At 40.6% G+C, this 17,316-nt stretch overlaps 1 protein-coding gene across 14 annotated transcripts in view; it reads left to right on the forward strand.

Annotated features, from left to right (window-relative positions):
* The window catches only part of NEDD4L (NEDD4 like E3 ubiquitin protein ligase), an 826,963-nt gene that overhangs the window by 664,917 nt on the left and 144,730 nt on the right, over positions 1-17,316 (forward strand). For all 14 annotated transcript variants that reach the window (XM_053701158.1, XM_053701159.1, XM_053701160.1 and 11 more), the window contains one exon: positions 9,796-9,925. In XM_053701158.1, coding sequence (XP_053557133.1) covers positions 9,796-9,925 — 130 coding nt within the window. The remainder of the gene's footprint in view (positions 1-9,795; positions 9,926-17,316) is intronic.

Raw genomic sequence — 17,316 nt, forward strand, 5'->3', positions numbered from 1 at the left:
GGAGCTCTCTGCCCTTTACCAATCCAGCCACGGGCCCATCCATCTGGCCCATCAAGACTCACTCTCATTTCATCAGTCCATAAAACCTTAGAAAAATCAGTCTTGAGATATTTCTTGGCCCAGTCTTGACGTTTCAGCTTGTGTGTCTTGTTCAGTGGTGGTCGTCTTTCAGCCTTTCTTACCTTGGCCATGTCTCTGAGTATTGCACACCTTGTGCTTTTCGGCACTCCAGTGATGTTGCAGCTCTGAAATATGGCCAAACTGGTGGCAAGTGGCATCTTGGCAGCTACACGCTTGACTTTTCTCAGTTCATGGGCAGTTATTTTGCGCCTTGGTTTTTCCACACGCTTCTTGCGACCCTGTTGACTATTTTGAATGAAACGCTTGATTGTTCGATGATCACGCTTCAGAAGCTTTGCAATTTTAAGAGTGCTGCATCCCTCTTCAAGATATCTCACTATTTTTTACTTTTCTGAGCCTGTCAAGTCCTTCTTTTGACCCATTTTGCCAAAGGAAAGGAAGTTGCCTAATAATTATGCACACCTGATATAGGGTGTTGATGTCATTAGACCACACCCCTTCTCATTACAGAGATGCACATCACCTAATATGCTTAATTGGTAGTAGGCTTTCGGGCCTATACAGCTTGGAGTAAGACAACATGCATAAAGAGGATGATGTGGTCAAAATACTCATTTGCCTAATAATTCTGCACTCCCTGTATAGCTCCCCCCTTAACTCCACCCCCCAGTCATTCTCTTTGCCAGCTCTAAGCAGGAAGGGTAAAGTGAAAGAGGTGTTAAGCTGTTAGTTTTATTTTATCTACAATCAAGAGTTTGTTATTTTTAAATGTTACCGGTGTTGTACTATTTACTCTCAGGCAGGACATAGATGAAGATTTCTGCCTGGAGGATTATGATCTTAGCATTTGTAACTAAGGTCCACTGCTGTTCCCACAGAAGCTGAGGAGTACAGGAAAACTTCAGTGTGAGGAACGGTTTCTTGCTATACAGCAATGAGGTATGTTCAGTCATATTTTCTGCAGAGACTGTGTTAACTCAGAAAGGCTGACAGTATCCCCATTAGGGGAAGGGGAAGCAGTAATACTAGTGTTATAAGAGGCTTTACTAGCTTAGATAAAGGGTTAATTTTTTGGGCACTCAGTTTGTATATGAGAGATTTGGACAAACGTTTTTGTGTTCTGGGGGTAATGTTTTTTATTTTGATGGGACATTTGCTTGAGGGTTCATTTGGCTTATTTGGGGTTGTTATAAACCACATGGCTTTCAGACAAGGTTTTTTGGATTTCTGTAGGCCCCAGCAACATCGAGTGCGGTGGGCGGGGCCTATTTTTGCACCTCAGTTGCGCATAGTTATACAGTCAAGCAGCAAGCAACTTCTCCAGAGGTCCTGATATTCTTCTGAGGGCCTAATCAAAGTTTTAACCTCATATTATCGTTCCCTAAGGTCAGGTAGGGCCACAGCAGAGCTGTGGAAAGGTGCTAATAGGGGTTTTAACCGGTTTTAGACATTTATCAATCCGTTTTTTTCATTTGGAGGTTTATTGCTTATTTACTTGTGGTGCAATCCTTCTAAAGCTTAGTGGGTATAATGTTAAAATTTCGGAAACTTTGAAGCAATTTTAACCTGTTTTGCAGTTTGTGTATGCCTTTTTTTCTCTTAAAGGCACAGTACCGTTTTTGCAAATTGTGTTTTTTTCATTAAATAAAGTGTTTTTCCAAGCTTTCTTGCCTCATTACTAGCCTGTTAAACATGTCTGACATTGAGGAAACTCATTGCTCAATTTGTTTAGAAGCCATTGTGGAACCCCCTCTTAGAATGTGTCTCACTTGTACTAATATGTCTATATATTGCAAACAGCATATTTTGACTTATAAGAATTTGGCATTAGATGATTCTCAGACAGAAGGAAATCAGGTTTTGCCATCTAGTTCTCCCCAAGTGTCACAACCAGTAACGCCGGCACAAGCACGCCAAGTACTTCTAGTGCGTCTAATTCTTTCACCTTGCAAGATATGGCTTCAGTTATGAATACTACCCTCACAGAGGTTTTATCTAAGCTGCCTGGGTTGCAAGGGAAGCGCAGTAACTCTGGGTTTAGAACAAATGCTGAGCCTTTTGACGCTTTAGTAGCCGTATCCGATATTCCCTCACAATGTTCTGAGGTAGGGATGAGGGATTTGCTGTCTGAGGGAGAGATTTCTGATTCAGGAAAGATGTTCCCTCAGACAGATTCAGATATGACGGCATTTAAATTTAAGCTAGAGCACCTCCGCTTATTGCTCAGGGAGGTTTTAGCGACTCTGGATGATTGTGACCCTATTGTAGTTGCAGAGAAATTGTGTAAAATGGACAAATATTTAGAGGTTCCTGTTTACACTGATGTTTTTCCGGTCCCTAAGAGGATTTCGGACATTGTTACCAAGGAGTGGGATAGACCAGGTATTCCGTTTCGCTCCCACTCCTGTTTTTAAGAAAATGTTTCCCATATCTGACACCATAAAGAACTCATGGCAGACAGTCCCTAAGGTGGAGGGAGCTATTTCTACTCTGGCTAAGCGTACAACTATACCTATTGAAGACAGTTGTGCTTTCATTGATCCTATGGATAAAAAATTAGAGGGTCTCCTAAAGAAAATTTTTGTTCATCAAGGTTTTCTTCTTCAACCTATAGCGTGCATTGTTCCTGTAACCACTGCAGCTGCCTTTTGGTTTGAGGCTCTAGAAGAGGCTCTTCAGATGGAGACCCCACTAGATGATATTCTTGAAAGAATTAAGGCTCTTAAGTTAGCTAATTATTTTATTACAGATGCCGCTTTTCATCTTGCTAAGTTAGCGGCAAAGAATTCAGGTTTTGCCATTTTAGCGCGTAGAGCGTTATGGCTTATGTCCTGGTCAGCTGATGTGTCATCTAAATCTAAGCTTTTGTCCATCCCTTTCAAAGGTAACACCCTATTCGGGCCTGCACTGAAAGAGATCATTTCAGACATTACTGGAGGGAAGGGTCAGACAAGGACCAAACAAAATAATTTTCGTTCCTTTCGAAACTTCAAGAGCAAAGCAAGAGGGGAACTTTGCTCAATCCAAGCCAACCTGGAGACCTAATTAGGCTTGGAACAAGAGTAAACAGGCCAAAAAGCCTGCTGCTGCCACTAAGTCAGCATGAAGGGGTAGCCCCCGATCCGGGACCGGATCTAGTAGGGGGCAGACTCTCCCTTTGCTCAGGCCTAGGCAAGAGACGTTCAGGATTCCTGGGCAGTAGAAATTGTACCCCAGGGATACCTTCTAGATTTCAAGGATTCTCCTCCAAAGGGGAGGTTCCATCTTTCTCAATTGTCTGTAAACCCGCCAAAAGAGAGGCGTTCTTACGCTGTGTAGAAGACCTTTTTAACATGGGAGTGATCTGCCCAGTTCCAAAAGCAGAGCAGGGGAAGGGGTTCTACTCCAATCTGTTTGTGGTTCCCAAAAAAAGAGGGAACTTTCAGACCAATTCTAGATCTCAAGATCCTAAACCAATTCCTAAGAGTCCCATCTTTCAAGATGGAGACCATTCGCACTATATTACCATTGATCCAGGAGGGTCAATATATGACCACCGTGGACTTAAAGGATGCGTATCTACATCGGTCTAATGGTAGCGGCAATGGACATAGTTCCGTTTGCTCGCTTGCATCTCAGACCACTGCAACTATGCATGCTCAATCAGTGGAATGGGGATTATGTGGATTTATCTCCTCAGATAAATCTGGATCAAGAGACCAGAGACTCTCTTCTCTGTTGGTTGTCACAGGATCATCTGTCCCAGTGAATGTGTTTCCGCGGGCCAGATTGGGTTATAGTGACGACAGACGCCAGCCTTCTGGGCTGGGGTGCAGTCTGGAATTCCCTGAAAGCACAGGGTTTGTGGACTCGGGAGTAGGCTCTCCTACCGATAAATATTCTGGAATTAAGAGCGATATTCAATGCTCTCCAGGCATGGCCTCAGCTGGCTTCGGCCAGATTCATCAGGATTCAGTCGGACAACATCACGACTGTGGCTTATATCAATCATCAGGGCGGAACAAAGAGTTCCTTAGCGATGATTGAGGTCTCAAGGATAATCCAATGGGCAGAGGCTCACTCTTGCCATTTGTCAGCGATCTATATCCCAGGAGTAGAGAACTGGGAGGCAGATTTTCTAAGTTCTCAGACTTTTCATCCGGGGGAGTGGGAACTCCATCCAGAGATGTTTGCTCAACTGGTTCGGCTATGGGGCACACCAGAATTGGATCTGATGGCTTCTCGTCAGAACGCCAAACTTCCTCGTTACGGATCCAGGTCAAGGGATCCTCAGGCTGTACTGATAGATGCTCTAACAGTACCCTGGTCGTTCAACCTGGCTTATGTGTTTCCACCATTTCCTCTCCTTCCTCGTTTGATTGCCAGAATCAAACAGGAGAGAGCTTTGGTGATCTTGATAGCTCCTGCGTGGCCACGCAGGACTTGGTATGCAGACCTGGTGGACATTTCATCTCTGCCACCATGGACTCTGCCACTGAGACAGGACCTTCTCATTCAAGGTCCATTCAAGCATCCAAATCTAATTTCTCTGCAACTGACTGCTTGGAGACTGAACGCTTGATTCTATCAAAGCGAGGTTTCTCTGAGTCGCTCATAGATACCTTGATTCAGGCTCGAAAGCCTGTTACCAGGAAAATCTATCATAAGATATGGCGTAAATATCTTTTTTGGTGCGAATCCAAAGGCTACTCCTGGAGTAAAATCAGGATTCCTAGGATTTTGTCTTTTCTCCAAGAGGGATTGGAGAAAGGATTGTCAGCTAGTTCCCTAAAAGGACAGATATCTGCTCTGTCTATTCTGTTGCATAAGCGTCTGGCAGATGTTCCAGACGTTCGGGCTTTTTGTCAGGCTTTAGCTAGAATTAAGCCTGTGTTTAAACCTGTTGCTCTGCCATGGAGTCTAAATTTAGTTTTTAAAGTTCTTCAGGGGGTTCCATTTGAACCCATGCATTCCATAGATATTAAGCTTTTATCTTGGAAGGTTTTGTTCCTAGTTGCTATCTCTTCAGCTCGAAGAGTTTCTGAACTATCTGCATTACAATGTGATTCGCCTTATCTTGTTTTCCATGCTGATAAGGTGGTTTTGCGTACCAAGCCTGGGTTCCTACCTAACGTTGTTACTAACAGGAATATCAATCAGGAAATTGTTGTTCCTTCTCTGTGTCCTAATCCTCCTTCTAAGAAGGAAAGTCTGTTGCACAACTTGGACGTGGTTCGTGCTTTTAAATTTTATAAGATTTTCGTGAAACATCTTCTTTGTTTGTTGTCTATTCTGGAAAGCGTAGGGGTCAAAAGGCTATGGCGACTTCTCTTTCCTTTTGGCTGAAAAGCATCTTCCATTTGGCTTATGAGACTGCGGGATAGCAGCCTCCTGAAAGGATTACAGCTCATTCTACTAGAGCGGTAGCTTCCACATGGGCTTTTAAAAATGATGCTTCTTTTAAACAGATTTGTAAGGCTGCTACTTGGTCTTCACTCCATACTTTTTCAAAATTTTACAAATTTGATACTTTTGCTTCTTCGGAGGCTATTTTTGGGAGAAAGGTTTTGCAAGCAGTGGTGCCTTCCGTTTAGGTTCCTGTCTTGTCTTCATCCGTGTCCTTAAGCTTTGGTATTGGTATCCCACAAGTAAGGATGAATCCGTGGACTCGGTACATCATGCAAAAAAAAAACAAAATTTATGCTTACCTGATAAATTTCTTTCTTTTGCGATGTACCAAGTCCACGGTCCGCCCTGTCTATTCAAGACAGATGGTATTTTTTATTAAGAACTTCAGTCACCTCTGCACTTTATAGTTTCTCCTTTTTCTTCCTTGGCCTTCGAATGACTGGGGGGTGGAGTTAAGGAGGGAGCTATATAGACAGCTCTGCTGTGGTGCTCTCTTTGCCACTTCCTGTTAGGAAGGATAATATTCCACAATTAAGGATGAATCTGTGGACTCGGTACATTGCAAAAGAAAGAAATTTATCAGGTAAGCATAAATTTTGTTTTTAAAGTTTCATTAGCTGTTTAATTATTGACCAAATAAATGTAAAGTTTTAGTGTCTATAAAACAATGGGAGCTGCCATGTTGTAACTTAGGTTACCTTCTCTGCTTTGGCCAATTAGAGAGAGTTATAAATAGGTCACTAGAGTGTGCAGCCAATGGCTGTGTGGAATATAATAGTGTTCTGCACTTCTATTTTAACAGGAACTGAAAAGATCACAATTTCAGAATGGAATTACAGGAAAAAAGGGACAACATACGATTTATCTTTTTATATTACAATCTCTAAGTGTTTAATGTCCCTTTAAGACAAGTTGTCTCTTCTTCTAAGTCTTATTTTTTAGATCATGTACCCCATTAGCAACTTTTAATAGAGCAGTTTCTAGTTTATTTATATAATTGTGAAGATATGGTTTCCAAAACTTCACAATACTCTAGCACCTATGTCTGTAAAGTGCTATAAGAACCTCACTTTTTCTGCTGCCAGCCCCTCAGACGAAACAGCAACGTATTCTGCTGATCTAACCTGCTGCACTACTGCATTGTTTATCAACTTTTAAATCAAATCAGATAATTCCTGTACCTTTTCTGTCAGTATGCCAGTGAGTATACAATTAACCTTTGCACCCTAAATGAACAGCTTTGTAGATAGGTAGCTAGAATATCTGTGTTAATATTTATTGCAATTTATCATATTCATAACCAGCTGTATGAGATTTCCTAGCTGATTTGTCATTTTTGTATGAAGTTACAGTTGCAATGTTTAAAGGGACAGTATACACTAATTTTCATATAACTGTATGTAAATAGACACTTCTATAAACAATAATATGCACAGATACGGATATAAAAATCTAGTATAAAACCGTTTAAAAACTTTCTTAGAAGCTTCCAGTTTAACTCTGTTTAAAAGGTTACTGGAACACCCACTGCAAGTGGGAAATAGCAGACAACCCTTCCCCCTTCCTCTGAAAAGACCCTTTACACAAACAGGAGCAAGCTGGAGTAGGTATACGTCGGTATTGTCCTAAAGCTTTGGGGCTTGGTTAGGAGTCTGAAAATCAGAGCAATGTTATTTAAAAATAAGCAAACTATACATTTAAAAAAAAACAACAACAAAAAAAACTTTATGGGCTATATAAATAGATCATCTACAAAACATTTATGCAAAGAAAAAACAAGTGTATAATGTCCCTTTAAAGGACCAGTAAATACAGTAGATTTTTCTCCAACATAGGTGTGTCCGGTCCACGGCGTCATCCTTACTTGTGGGATATTCTCTTCCCCAACAGGAAATGGCAAAGAGCCCAGCAAAGCTGGTCACATGATCCCTCCTAGGCTCCGCCTTCCCCAGTCATTCTCTTTGCCGTTGCACAGGCAACATCTCCACGGAGATGGCTCAGAGTTTTTTGGTGTTTAAATGTAGTTTTTATTCTTCTATCAATTATGGGGCATTCCAGACATGGATCTGATGGCGTCTCGTCAGAACTTCAAGGTTCCTTGCTACGGGTCCAGATCCAGGGATCCCAAGGCGACTCTAGTAGATGCACTAGTAGCGCCCTGGACCTTCAACCTAGCTTATGTGTTCCCACCGTTTCCTCTCATTCCCAGGCTGGTAGCCAGGATCAATCAAGAGAGGGCTTCGGTGATCTTGATAGCTCCTGCGTGGCCACGCAGAACTTGGTATGCAGACCTGGTGAATATGTCATCGGCTCCACCATGGAAGCTACCTTTGAGACGGGACCTTCTTGTTCAAGGTCCGTTCGAACATCCGAATCTGGCATCACTCCAACTGACTGCTTGGAGATTGAACGCTTGATTTTATCAAAGCGTGGGTTCTCAGATTCTGTCATTGATACTCTTATTCAGGCTAGAAAGCCTGTAACTAGGAAAATTTACCATAAAGTATGGAAGAAATATATCTGTTGGTGCGAATCGAAAGGATTCCCATGGAACAGGGTAAAAATTCCTAAGATTCTATCCTTTCTACAAGAGGGTTTGGAGAAAGGATTATCTGCAAGTTCTTTGAAGGGACAGATTTCTGCTTTATCTGTTTTACTTCACAAGAAGCTGGCGGCTGTGCCAGATGTTCAGGCTTTTGTTCAGGCTCTGGTTAGAATCAAGCCTGTTTACAAACCTTTGACTCCTCCTTGGAGTCTCAATTTAGTTCTTTCAGTTCTTCAAGGGGTTCCGTTTGAACCCTTACATTCCGTAGATATTAAGTTATTATCTTGGAAAGTTTTGTTTTTGGTTGCTATTTCTTCTGCTAGAAGAGTTTCAGAGTTATCTGCTCTGCAGTGTTCTCTTCCTTTTCTGGTGTTCCATGCAGATAAGGTGGTTTTGCGTACTAAACCTGGTTTTCTTCCGAAAGTTGTTTCTAACAAAAATATTAACCAGGAGATAGTTGTGCCTTCTTTGTGTCCGAATCCAGTTTCAAAGAAGGAACGTTTGTTGCACAATTTGGATGTAGTTCGTGCTCTAAAATTCTATTTAGAGGCTACAAAGGATTTCAGACAAACATCTTCCTTGTTTGTTGTTTATTCTGGTAAAAGGAGAGGTCAAAAAGCAACTTCTACCTCTCTCTCTTTTTGGCTTAAAAGCATCATCAGATTGGCTTATAAGACTGCCGGACGGCAGCCTCCTGAAAGAATCACAGCTCATTCCACTAGGGCTGTGGCTTCCACATGGGCCTTCAAGAACGAGGCTTCTGTTGATCAGATATGTAAGGCAGCGACTTGGTCTTCACTGCACACTTTTACCAAATTTTACAAATTTGATACTTTTGCTTCTTCTGAGGCTATTTTTGGGAGAAAGGTTTTGCAAACCGTGGTGCCTTCCATCTAGGTGACCTGATTTGCTCCCTCCCATCATCTGTGTCCTAAAGCTTTGGTATTGGTTCCCACAAGTAAGGATGACGCCGTGGACCGGACACACCTATGTTGGAGAAAACAGAATTTATGTTTACCTGATAAATTACTTTCTCCAACGGTGTGTCCGGTCCACGACCCGCCCTGGTTTTTTAATCAGGTCTGATGATTTATTTTCTCTAACTACAGTCACCACGGTATCATATGATTTCTCCTATGCAAATATTCCTCCTTTACGTCGGTCGAATGACTGGGGAAGGCGGAGCCTAGGAGGGATCATGTGACCAGCTTTGCTGGGCTCTTTGCCATTTCCTGTTGGGGAAGAGAATATCCCACAAGTAAGGATGACGCCGTGGACCGGACACACCGTTGGAGAAAGTAATTTATCAGGTAAACATAAATTCTGTTTTTTTCTGACACATGTATATTTCCACTCCATATTTCTATCATGTGACAGTCATCAGCCAATCACAAATGCATATACGTATATGCTGTGAATTCTTGCACATGCTCAGTAGGAGCTGGTGACTCAAAAAGTGTAAATATAAAAAGACTGTGCACATTTTGTTAATGGAAGTAAATTGGAAAGTTGTTAAGAATTGAATGTTATATCTGAGACATGAAAGTTTAATGTTGATTTCAGTGTCCCTTTAAAATAATTTACTGTGAATTCCTTTGAATGGCTCAACAAAACATTATAGTTTTTTTCTATATGTTGTTGACAAATTCTTACCATTTTACCATAATGCACTTGCAGCAAGCTATGATAATGTGTCTATTTATAGCTGTACTAAATGACCTGTATGAACAGTGATTTATTTTTATTTAATCCTTTCTTACCTCTTGTTTTGTGTTATCCAGAGATGTTGCATCTGAATCAGACAGCAATATCAGGCACATACAGCAGGAAGCACACAGGGTTTTCCGATCAAGAAGGCATATCAGTGAAGATCTAGAGCCTGACCACATAGAAACCGGAGACACTCCAGAGGTAGGTGGAATATTTGTCTCATCTTAGAACACAAAGGAAAGTGTAAGAAATTGGGATTTTTTTCTGATCAAGAAATGTCAGAATAAGATACGAGAAGCCATGGAACTGCGAGGTTAGGTACGGCTAAAGCAAAATATACTATTTCCAATGTGGTTATTTTATATAAAGGGTTTTGTTAAAGGGATATGAAACCCCAAATATTTTTATTTTGTGATTCAGACCGAGCATACAAAAAAATAAAATAAGTTCATTCCCATGGTATTCTTTGTTGAAGAGATACCTAGGTAAGTGTCTGTTGTACTACATGGCCGGAAATAGTTCTGCCATCTAGTGCTCTTGAAAAACGGCTGCCATATATTGCTCCGGGCACATGCACGCTCCTAAGCTTACAGCCCTGCTTTTCAACAAACAATACCAAGAAAACAAATACAATTTGATAATAGAAGTAAATTATAAAGTTTTTTTAAAATGACATGCTCAATCTGAATCATTAAAGAAAAAATGTGCGTAATATGTCTGTTTAAAGGTACATGCACTTTTGCTATACTCTTCTGTTAGTAAACTTGCTTCTAGTAATAGCTATACTTTTAGCAGTGACATGTGCGCATGTGCACCAGCATTCATACACCGTGTCTGTTCAGAGAATCATCGGGTGATGTATAATGCAGATGAAATCATCGTTACCATGATGCATGGTAACTCTTGTTCTCTGAACTGGCAACGTGTTTCTATGAGAGTGCATGGGGTATGCACGGCATACGTGTGTATGTCAATGAAACAGTGAAAGCTTTTACTAGATGCATTTTTGACAAAATAAATACATTGCAAAAATGCTTGTTACAATTGAAAGGCACTTATGCACATTTCAATTTTGAACATTATGTCCCTTTAAGAACAGAAAAATAAGTATAGCTCATCAGCCTTGTGGGTGAATGTTTATTTGCCACCTCTGCTGCCCCTTTCTTTATTAACATATGTATGATGGAGGCGCTGATGGGCTATTGCACTGTACAGCGCCTCACACAGATGTAATAGCAGCTAAAGCAGCGCATGGGGAGCGTGCTAGACTTGCTGTCTATGGGGCGGGAGGAACAGCTTTTAATTGGCTGTACCACCAACCGAAGATTAAAAGAAGATAAAGGCTTTGAAGCAAGGGGCATCCCTGAAGGCAAGTAAGCACTTACCCACAGGATGCTGTACTTATTATTCTTATAATCTATACTTGCTATGAACTGCAGTGCTTAAAAAGCATTGGCAAGCATATTAAAGGGACAGTGTACAGTAACATTTTCTCCCCTTTAAAGGGACAGTATACACCAATTTCCATATAACTGCATATAATAGACACTGCTACAAAGAATAATATGCACAGATACTGATCAATCCAGTATAAAACCATTTAAAAACTTACTTAGAAGCTTCCAGTTTAGCTCTGTTTAAAAGGTTACTGGAACACCCACTGCAAGTGGGAAATAGCAGACACCCCCTCCCCCTTCCTTTGCATGTGAAAAGACCCTTTACACAAGCAGAAGCAAGCTGGAGTAGGTATATGTCTGTATTCTCCTAAAACTTTGGGGATTGATTTGGAGTCTGAAAATCAGAGCAATATTATTTAAAAATAAGCAAAACTATCCATTTAGAAAAACAAAAACGACATGGCCTATATAAATAGATCATCTTCGAAACATTTATGCAAAGAAACATCTAGTGCCTGGTTTCTCAACAGCCGGGCCGTGGCCCAGTACCGTGCCGTGATAGCCCTGCTGGTGGGCCCTGACCTGTCATGCCTCCACTGCACACTCTTACCCCACTGCACACCAAGGGCAGACTGAGACCAATCAAGGCCCCAGGAAAACTGTCTCACACTGATACAAATGTATTCAAATTCATGCAAATGAACATAGGTAGCCTCCCTGCCCTAATCCCAACAGGCCCATCAACCTCCAGAGCCAGGACCCCCAACATTAAGGGCCAAAGAAAGGGCCCCCAAACTACCGGGCCCTGGACATGTCCAGCTAAAATTTACCGGGCCTTGAGGTCACTTTGGTTGAGAACCACTGATCTAGTGTATAATGTCCCTTTAATGTTTTCTCAATAATCTATTATACCTGCCGCAGTGTATTTAATTGTTAACAGGTAACTCATTCACCTTTATTTTGTCATTTGAAATAACTGGTTACAGCTATACTAAAAATGTCAAACCTGCAGTAACGGCTAAAGAAAATCTATATAAACAGATCAGAAAATATCTACCTCCCAGTGGGGAGGGGGGGTGGAAGCGAGAGAGCCCAGACCTTTTTAAAGAGTATTTCTGCACTGACTTTCAGTTTAATGAAATCTTACCTGTTGTTTGCCAGGTTACACTATCCCTTTAACCTTTTTACATTGTAAACAAAAAACAACATACATCTATTCAAAATCAGTCCTCCTTTAGAATCCTTTTTTTTTTTTTTTTTTTCCCACTGTGTCATTTTTAGAGAAATGTAAAAACATTTGGTGTATGGCAGGAAATCAATCATTCAGTCTGTTAATATTTTACAATTTGTATATATCACATTTTTATCATGTTACAGTATTTTGGGCATATTTCAGTGGTTTTTGTACCTCCTATAAAACTGTTGTCATGGTTCCGTTAGATCACTGCTGATGTCTGTGATCCCAGCATTTGCATCACTGTATCAAGTACCAAACTGGCACAGACATACTCTCTCTCCTGCTGACTTATAACCTTAGAAATGTGCTTATTTACTGCTTCAAATATGAGAAGAGGTTATAAAGAGGCTTTGTGGACTCTATGAAAGTCTGTTTTACATGTAAACAAATATAAAAAAAAGTAAACAAATTGATCAAATGCCTTTCTTTTATGTAATTAGCAAGAGTCCATGAGCTAGTGACGTATGGGATATACATTCCTACCAGGAGGGGCAAAGTTTCCCAAACCTTAAAATGCCTATAAATACACCCCTCACCACACCCACAATTCAGTTTTACAAACTTTGCCTCCCATGGAGGTGGTGAAGTAAGTTTGTTCTAGATTCTACGTTGATATGCGCTTCGCAGCAGGCTGGAGCCCGGTTTTCCTCTCAGCGTGCAGTGAATGTCAGAGGGATGTGAAGAGAGTATTGCCTATTTGAATTCAATGGTCTCCTTCTACGGGGTCTATTTCATAGGTTCTCTGTTATCGGTCGTAGAGATTTCTTCTCCTACTCTTATATACCATTACCTCTACTGATTCTCGTTTCAGTACTGGTTTGGCTATCTACTATTTGTAGATGAGTGTCTTAGGGTAAGTAAGTCTTATTTTATTATGACACTCTAAGCTATGGTTGAGCGCTTTATATGCAAAGTTCTAAATATATGTCTTTAAACTTATATTTGCCATGATTTAGGATAATCAGTATTCCTTCTTTCAGACAGCCAGTTTCCTTATGTGGGATAATGCATATGAATAAATATTTTTTTTCTTACCTTTTAAAAAATTTTCAATTGACTTTTTTTCCCTGTGGGCTGTTAGGCTCGCTGTGGCTGAAAATGCTTCAATTTATTGCGTCATTCTTGGTGCAGACTTTTTTGGCGCAAAAATTTTGTCATTTCCGGTGCCCTAATTTACGCCGGAAGTTTGTTCGTGGTTGCGTCATTTTTTGACGTATATGTGTTCAGACGTTTTATTTTTTTTGCGCCAAAAATGTGGGCGTCGTTTTTTTTCCGGCGTCACAGGATGTGGCGTCATACTTGGCGCTAAAAAATATGGGCGTTGTACTTAGCGCCAATAATGTGGGCATCATTCTTGGCGCCAAAAAATGTGGGCGTCATTTTTTTCACATTATTTCAGTCTTATTTTTCATTGCTTCTGGTTGCTAGAGGCTTATTCATTTGGCATTTTTTCCCATTCCTGAAACTATCCTTTAAGGAATTCGATCATTTTGCTTTATATGTTGTTTTTTCTATTACATATTGCAAGATGTCTCAACCTGACCCTGGATCAGAATCTACTTCTGGAAAGACGCTGCCTGATGCTGGTTCTACCAAAGTTAAAGTGAAAGTAAATTTTAGCCCTTTACAACACATCCAAGTATTGTATACATTCCAAATAGTAGGATCGCTATTTTTTTTTTCTTCATTATGTGAATTTTGACTTTTAATTAAAATTTTATTTCTTCTAACCTTATCCGTCATGCTCCGCCCATCTTAGACTTCCTATGTTTCTGTGTTTAGATGTATAGAGCGGTCCCACCCACTCTATACGTATGTCAAATGCGCGTTCACAAGCAAAGAACGCATTGCACATGGGCGAATCGTAGATCTTACCATTAATGCGCATGCGATTCTGTGATGAGCCTCTTTACAACGCGCATGCATGAATGCGTCCTTGGCTGTTATAAAACAAAAAGGTGTGCGCATGCGCGAATCGTGAACTGGCGTCCTACATAACGAGCACAAACAAGATTTGCCGCATGCGCAATTGAACACATAGGCGGATGACGTCGGCTCATGGCCGCCTATCGGCCAGAAAGTCAATTGGTCGACCGATGAACGTGATCAGGAAGTAAAATGAGAGGAGAAAAACGGGTTGAATTGTAAGTAGTAAAATATTGAGTTTATTTGCAGCGAAAATGGCATTTGCATGCAAATTTGTACAAACTCATGAATGAAACTCCTATTTATTTTAAATGAACTATGTAACTGAGGAGAGGGGACCACATAACTTTACTTTCACTTTAAGTGCATCTGTTGTAAACTTTTGGTAACTGTTCCTCCGGCTGTAGTTTGTGATAACTGTCATGATAAACTTTCTAATGCAGATTGTGTTTCCATTAGTAATAATCCATTACCTGTTGTTGTTCCTTCAACATCTAATGTTCAGGATGTCCCTGTTAATATAAAATAATTTGTTTCTAAATCTATTAGGAAGGCTCTGTCTGTTATTCCTCCTTCCAGTAAACGTAAAAGGTCTTTTAAAACTTCTCATATTTCAGATGAATTTTTAAGTGACCGCCATCATTCTGACTTATCTGTTTCTGATGAGGCTCTATCTGGTTCAGAAGATTCTGCCTCAGATATTGACACTGATAAATCTTCATATTTATTTAAGATGGAGTTTATTCGTTCTTTACTTAAAGAAGTGTTAATTGCATTTGATATGGAGGAGTCTAGTCCTCTTGAAACTAAATCTACTAAGCGTTTAAATTCGGTTTTCAAACCTCATGTAGTTATTCCAGAAGTTTTTCCAGTTCCTGATGCTATTTCAGAAGTAATTTCTAGGGAATGGAATAGTCTGGGTACTTCATTTACCCCTTCTCAAAGGTTTAAGAAATTATACCCTGTGCCATCTGATAGATTAGAGTTTTGGGACAAAATCCCTAAAGTTGATGGGGCTATCTCTACTCTTGCTAAACGTACTACTATTCCTACGGCGGATAGTACTTCCTTTAAGGATCCTTTAGATAGGAAGCTTGAATCCTTTCTAAGGAGAGCTTATTTATGTTCAGGTAATCTTCTTAGACCTGCTATTTCTTTGGCTGATGTTGCTGCAGCTTCCACTTTCTGGTTGGAGGCTTTAGCGCAACAAGTATCAGACCATAATGCTTATAGCATTGTTAAACTTCTTCAACATGCTAATAACTTTATTTGTGATGCCATTTTTGATATCATTAGAATTGATGTCAGGTATATGTCTTTAGCTATTTTAGCTAGAAGAGCTTTATGGCTTAAATCTTGGAATGCAGATATGACTTCTAAGTCAACTTTGCTTTCTCTTTCTTTCCAAGGTAATAAATTATTTGGTTCACAGTTGGATTCTATTATTTCAACTGTTACTGGGGGGAAAGGAACCTTTTTGCCTCAGGACAAAAAATCTTAAGGTAAATACAGGGCTGCTAATCGTTTTCGTTCCTTTCGTCAGAATAAGGAACAGAAGCCTGACCCTTCCCCTAAAGGAACGGTTTCCGTTTTCTCCAATCTGGAATAAATCTAAGCCTTTTAGAAAGTCAAAACCAGCTCCCAAATCCGCATGAAAGTGCGGCCCTCATTCCAGCACAGCTGGTAGGGGGCAGGTTACAATTTTTCAAAGATGTTTGGATCAATTCGATTCACAATCTTTGGATTCAGAACATTGTTTCTCAAGGGTACAGAATAGGTTTCAAGGTAAGACCACCTGTGAGAAGATTTTTTCTCTCTCGCATTCCAGTAAACCCAGTGAAGGCTCAGGCATTTCTGAAATGTGTTTCAGATCTAGAGTTGGCTGGGGTAATTGTGCCAGTTCCAGTTCTGGAACGGGGTCTGGGGTTTTACTCAAATCTATTCATTGTACCAAAGAAGGAGAATTCCTTCAGACCAGTTCTGGATCTAAAAATATTGAATCGTTATGTAAGGATACCAACATTCAAAATGGTGACTATAAGGACTATTCTGCCTTTTGTTCAGCAAGGGCATTATATGTCCACAATAGATTTACGGGATGCATATCTTCATATTCCGATTCATCCAGATCACTATCAGTTTCTGAGATTCTCTTTTCTAGACAAGCATTACAAGTTTGTTGCCCTTCCGTTTGGCCTAGCAACAGCTCCAAGGATCTTTTCAAAGGTTCTCGGTGCCCTTCTCTCTGTAATCAGAGAACAGGGTATTGCAGTATTTCCTTATTTGGACGATATCTTGGTACTTTCTCAGTCTCTACATTCTGCAGAATTTCATACGAATCAACTTGTGTCATTTCTTCAAAGACATGGTTGGAGGATCAATTTACCAAAGAGTTCTTTAATTCCTCAGACAAAGGTAACCTTTTTGGGCTTTCAAATAGATTCAGTGTCCATGACTTTGTCGCTAACTGAAAAGAGACGTCTGAAATTGGTTTCAGCTTGTCGAAACCTTCAGTCTCAATCGTTCCCTTCGGTAGCTTTGTGCATGGAAATTCTAGGTCTCATGACTGCTGCATCGGACGCGATCCCGTTTGCTCGTTTTCACATGAGACCTCTTCAACTTTGTATGCTGAACCAGTGGTGCAGGGATTATACAAAGATATCACAAATAATATCCTTAAATCCCAATGTTCGATCTTCTCTGACTTGGTGGTTGAATCACCATCGTCTAATTCAAGGGGCCTCTTTTGTTCGTCCAACCTGGACTGTAATCTCAACAGATGCGAGTCTTTCAGGTTGGGGACCTGTATGGGGATCTCTGACAGCACAGGGGGTTTGGGAATCTCAGGAGGCGAGATTACCAATCAACATTTTGCAACTCCGTGCGATTTTCAGAGCTCTTCAGTTCTGGCCTCTTCTGAAGAGAGAATCGTTTATTTGTTTTCAGACAGACAATGTCACAACCGTGGCGTATGTCAATCATCAAGGTGGGACTCACAGTCCTCAAGCTATGAAAGAAGTATCTCGGATACT

Source organism: Bombina bombina, chromosome 2, assembly GCF_027579735.1.
Source record: "Bombina bombina isolate aBomBom1 chromosome 2, aBomBom1.pri, whole genome shotgun sequence".
NCBI classification, from domain to species: domain Eukaryota; kingdom Metazoa; phylum Chordata; class Amphibia; order Anura; family Bombinatoridae; genus Bombina; species Bombina bombina.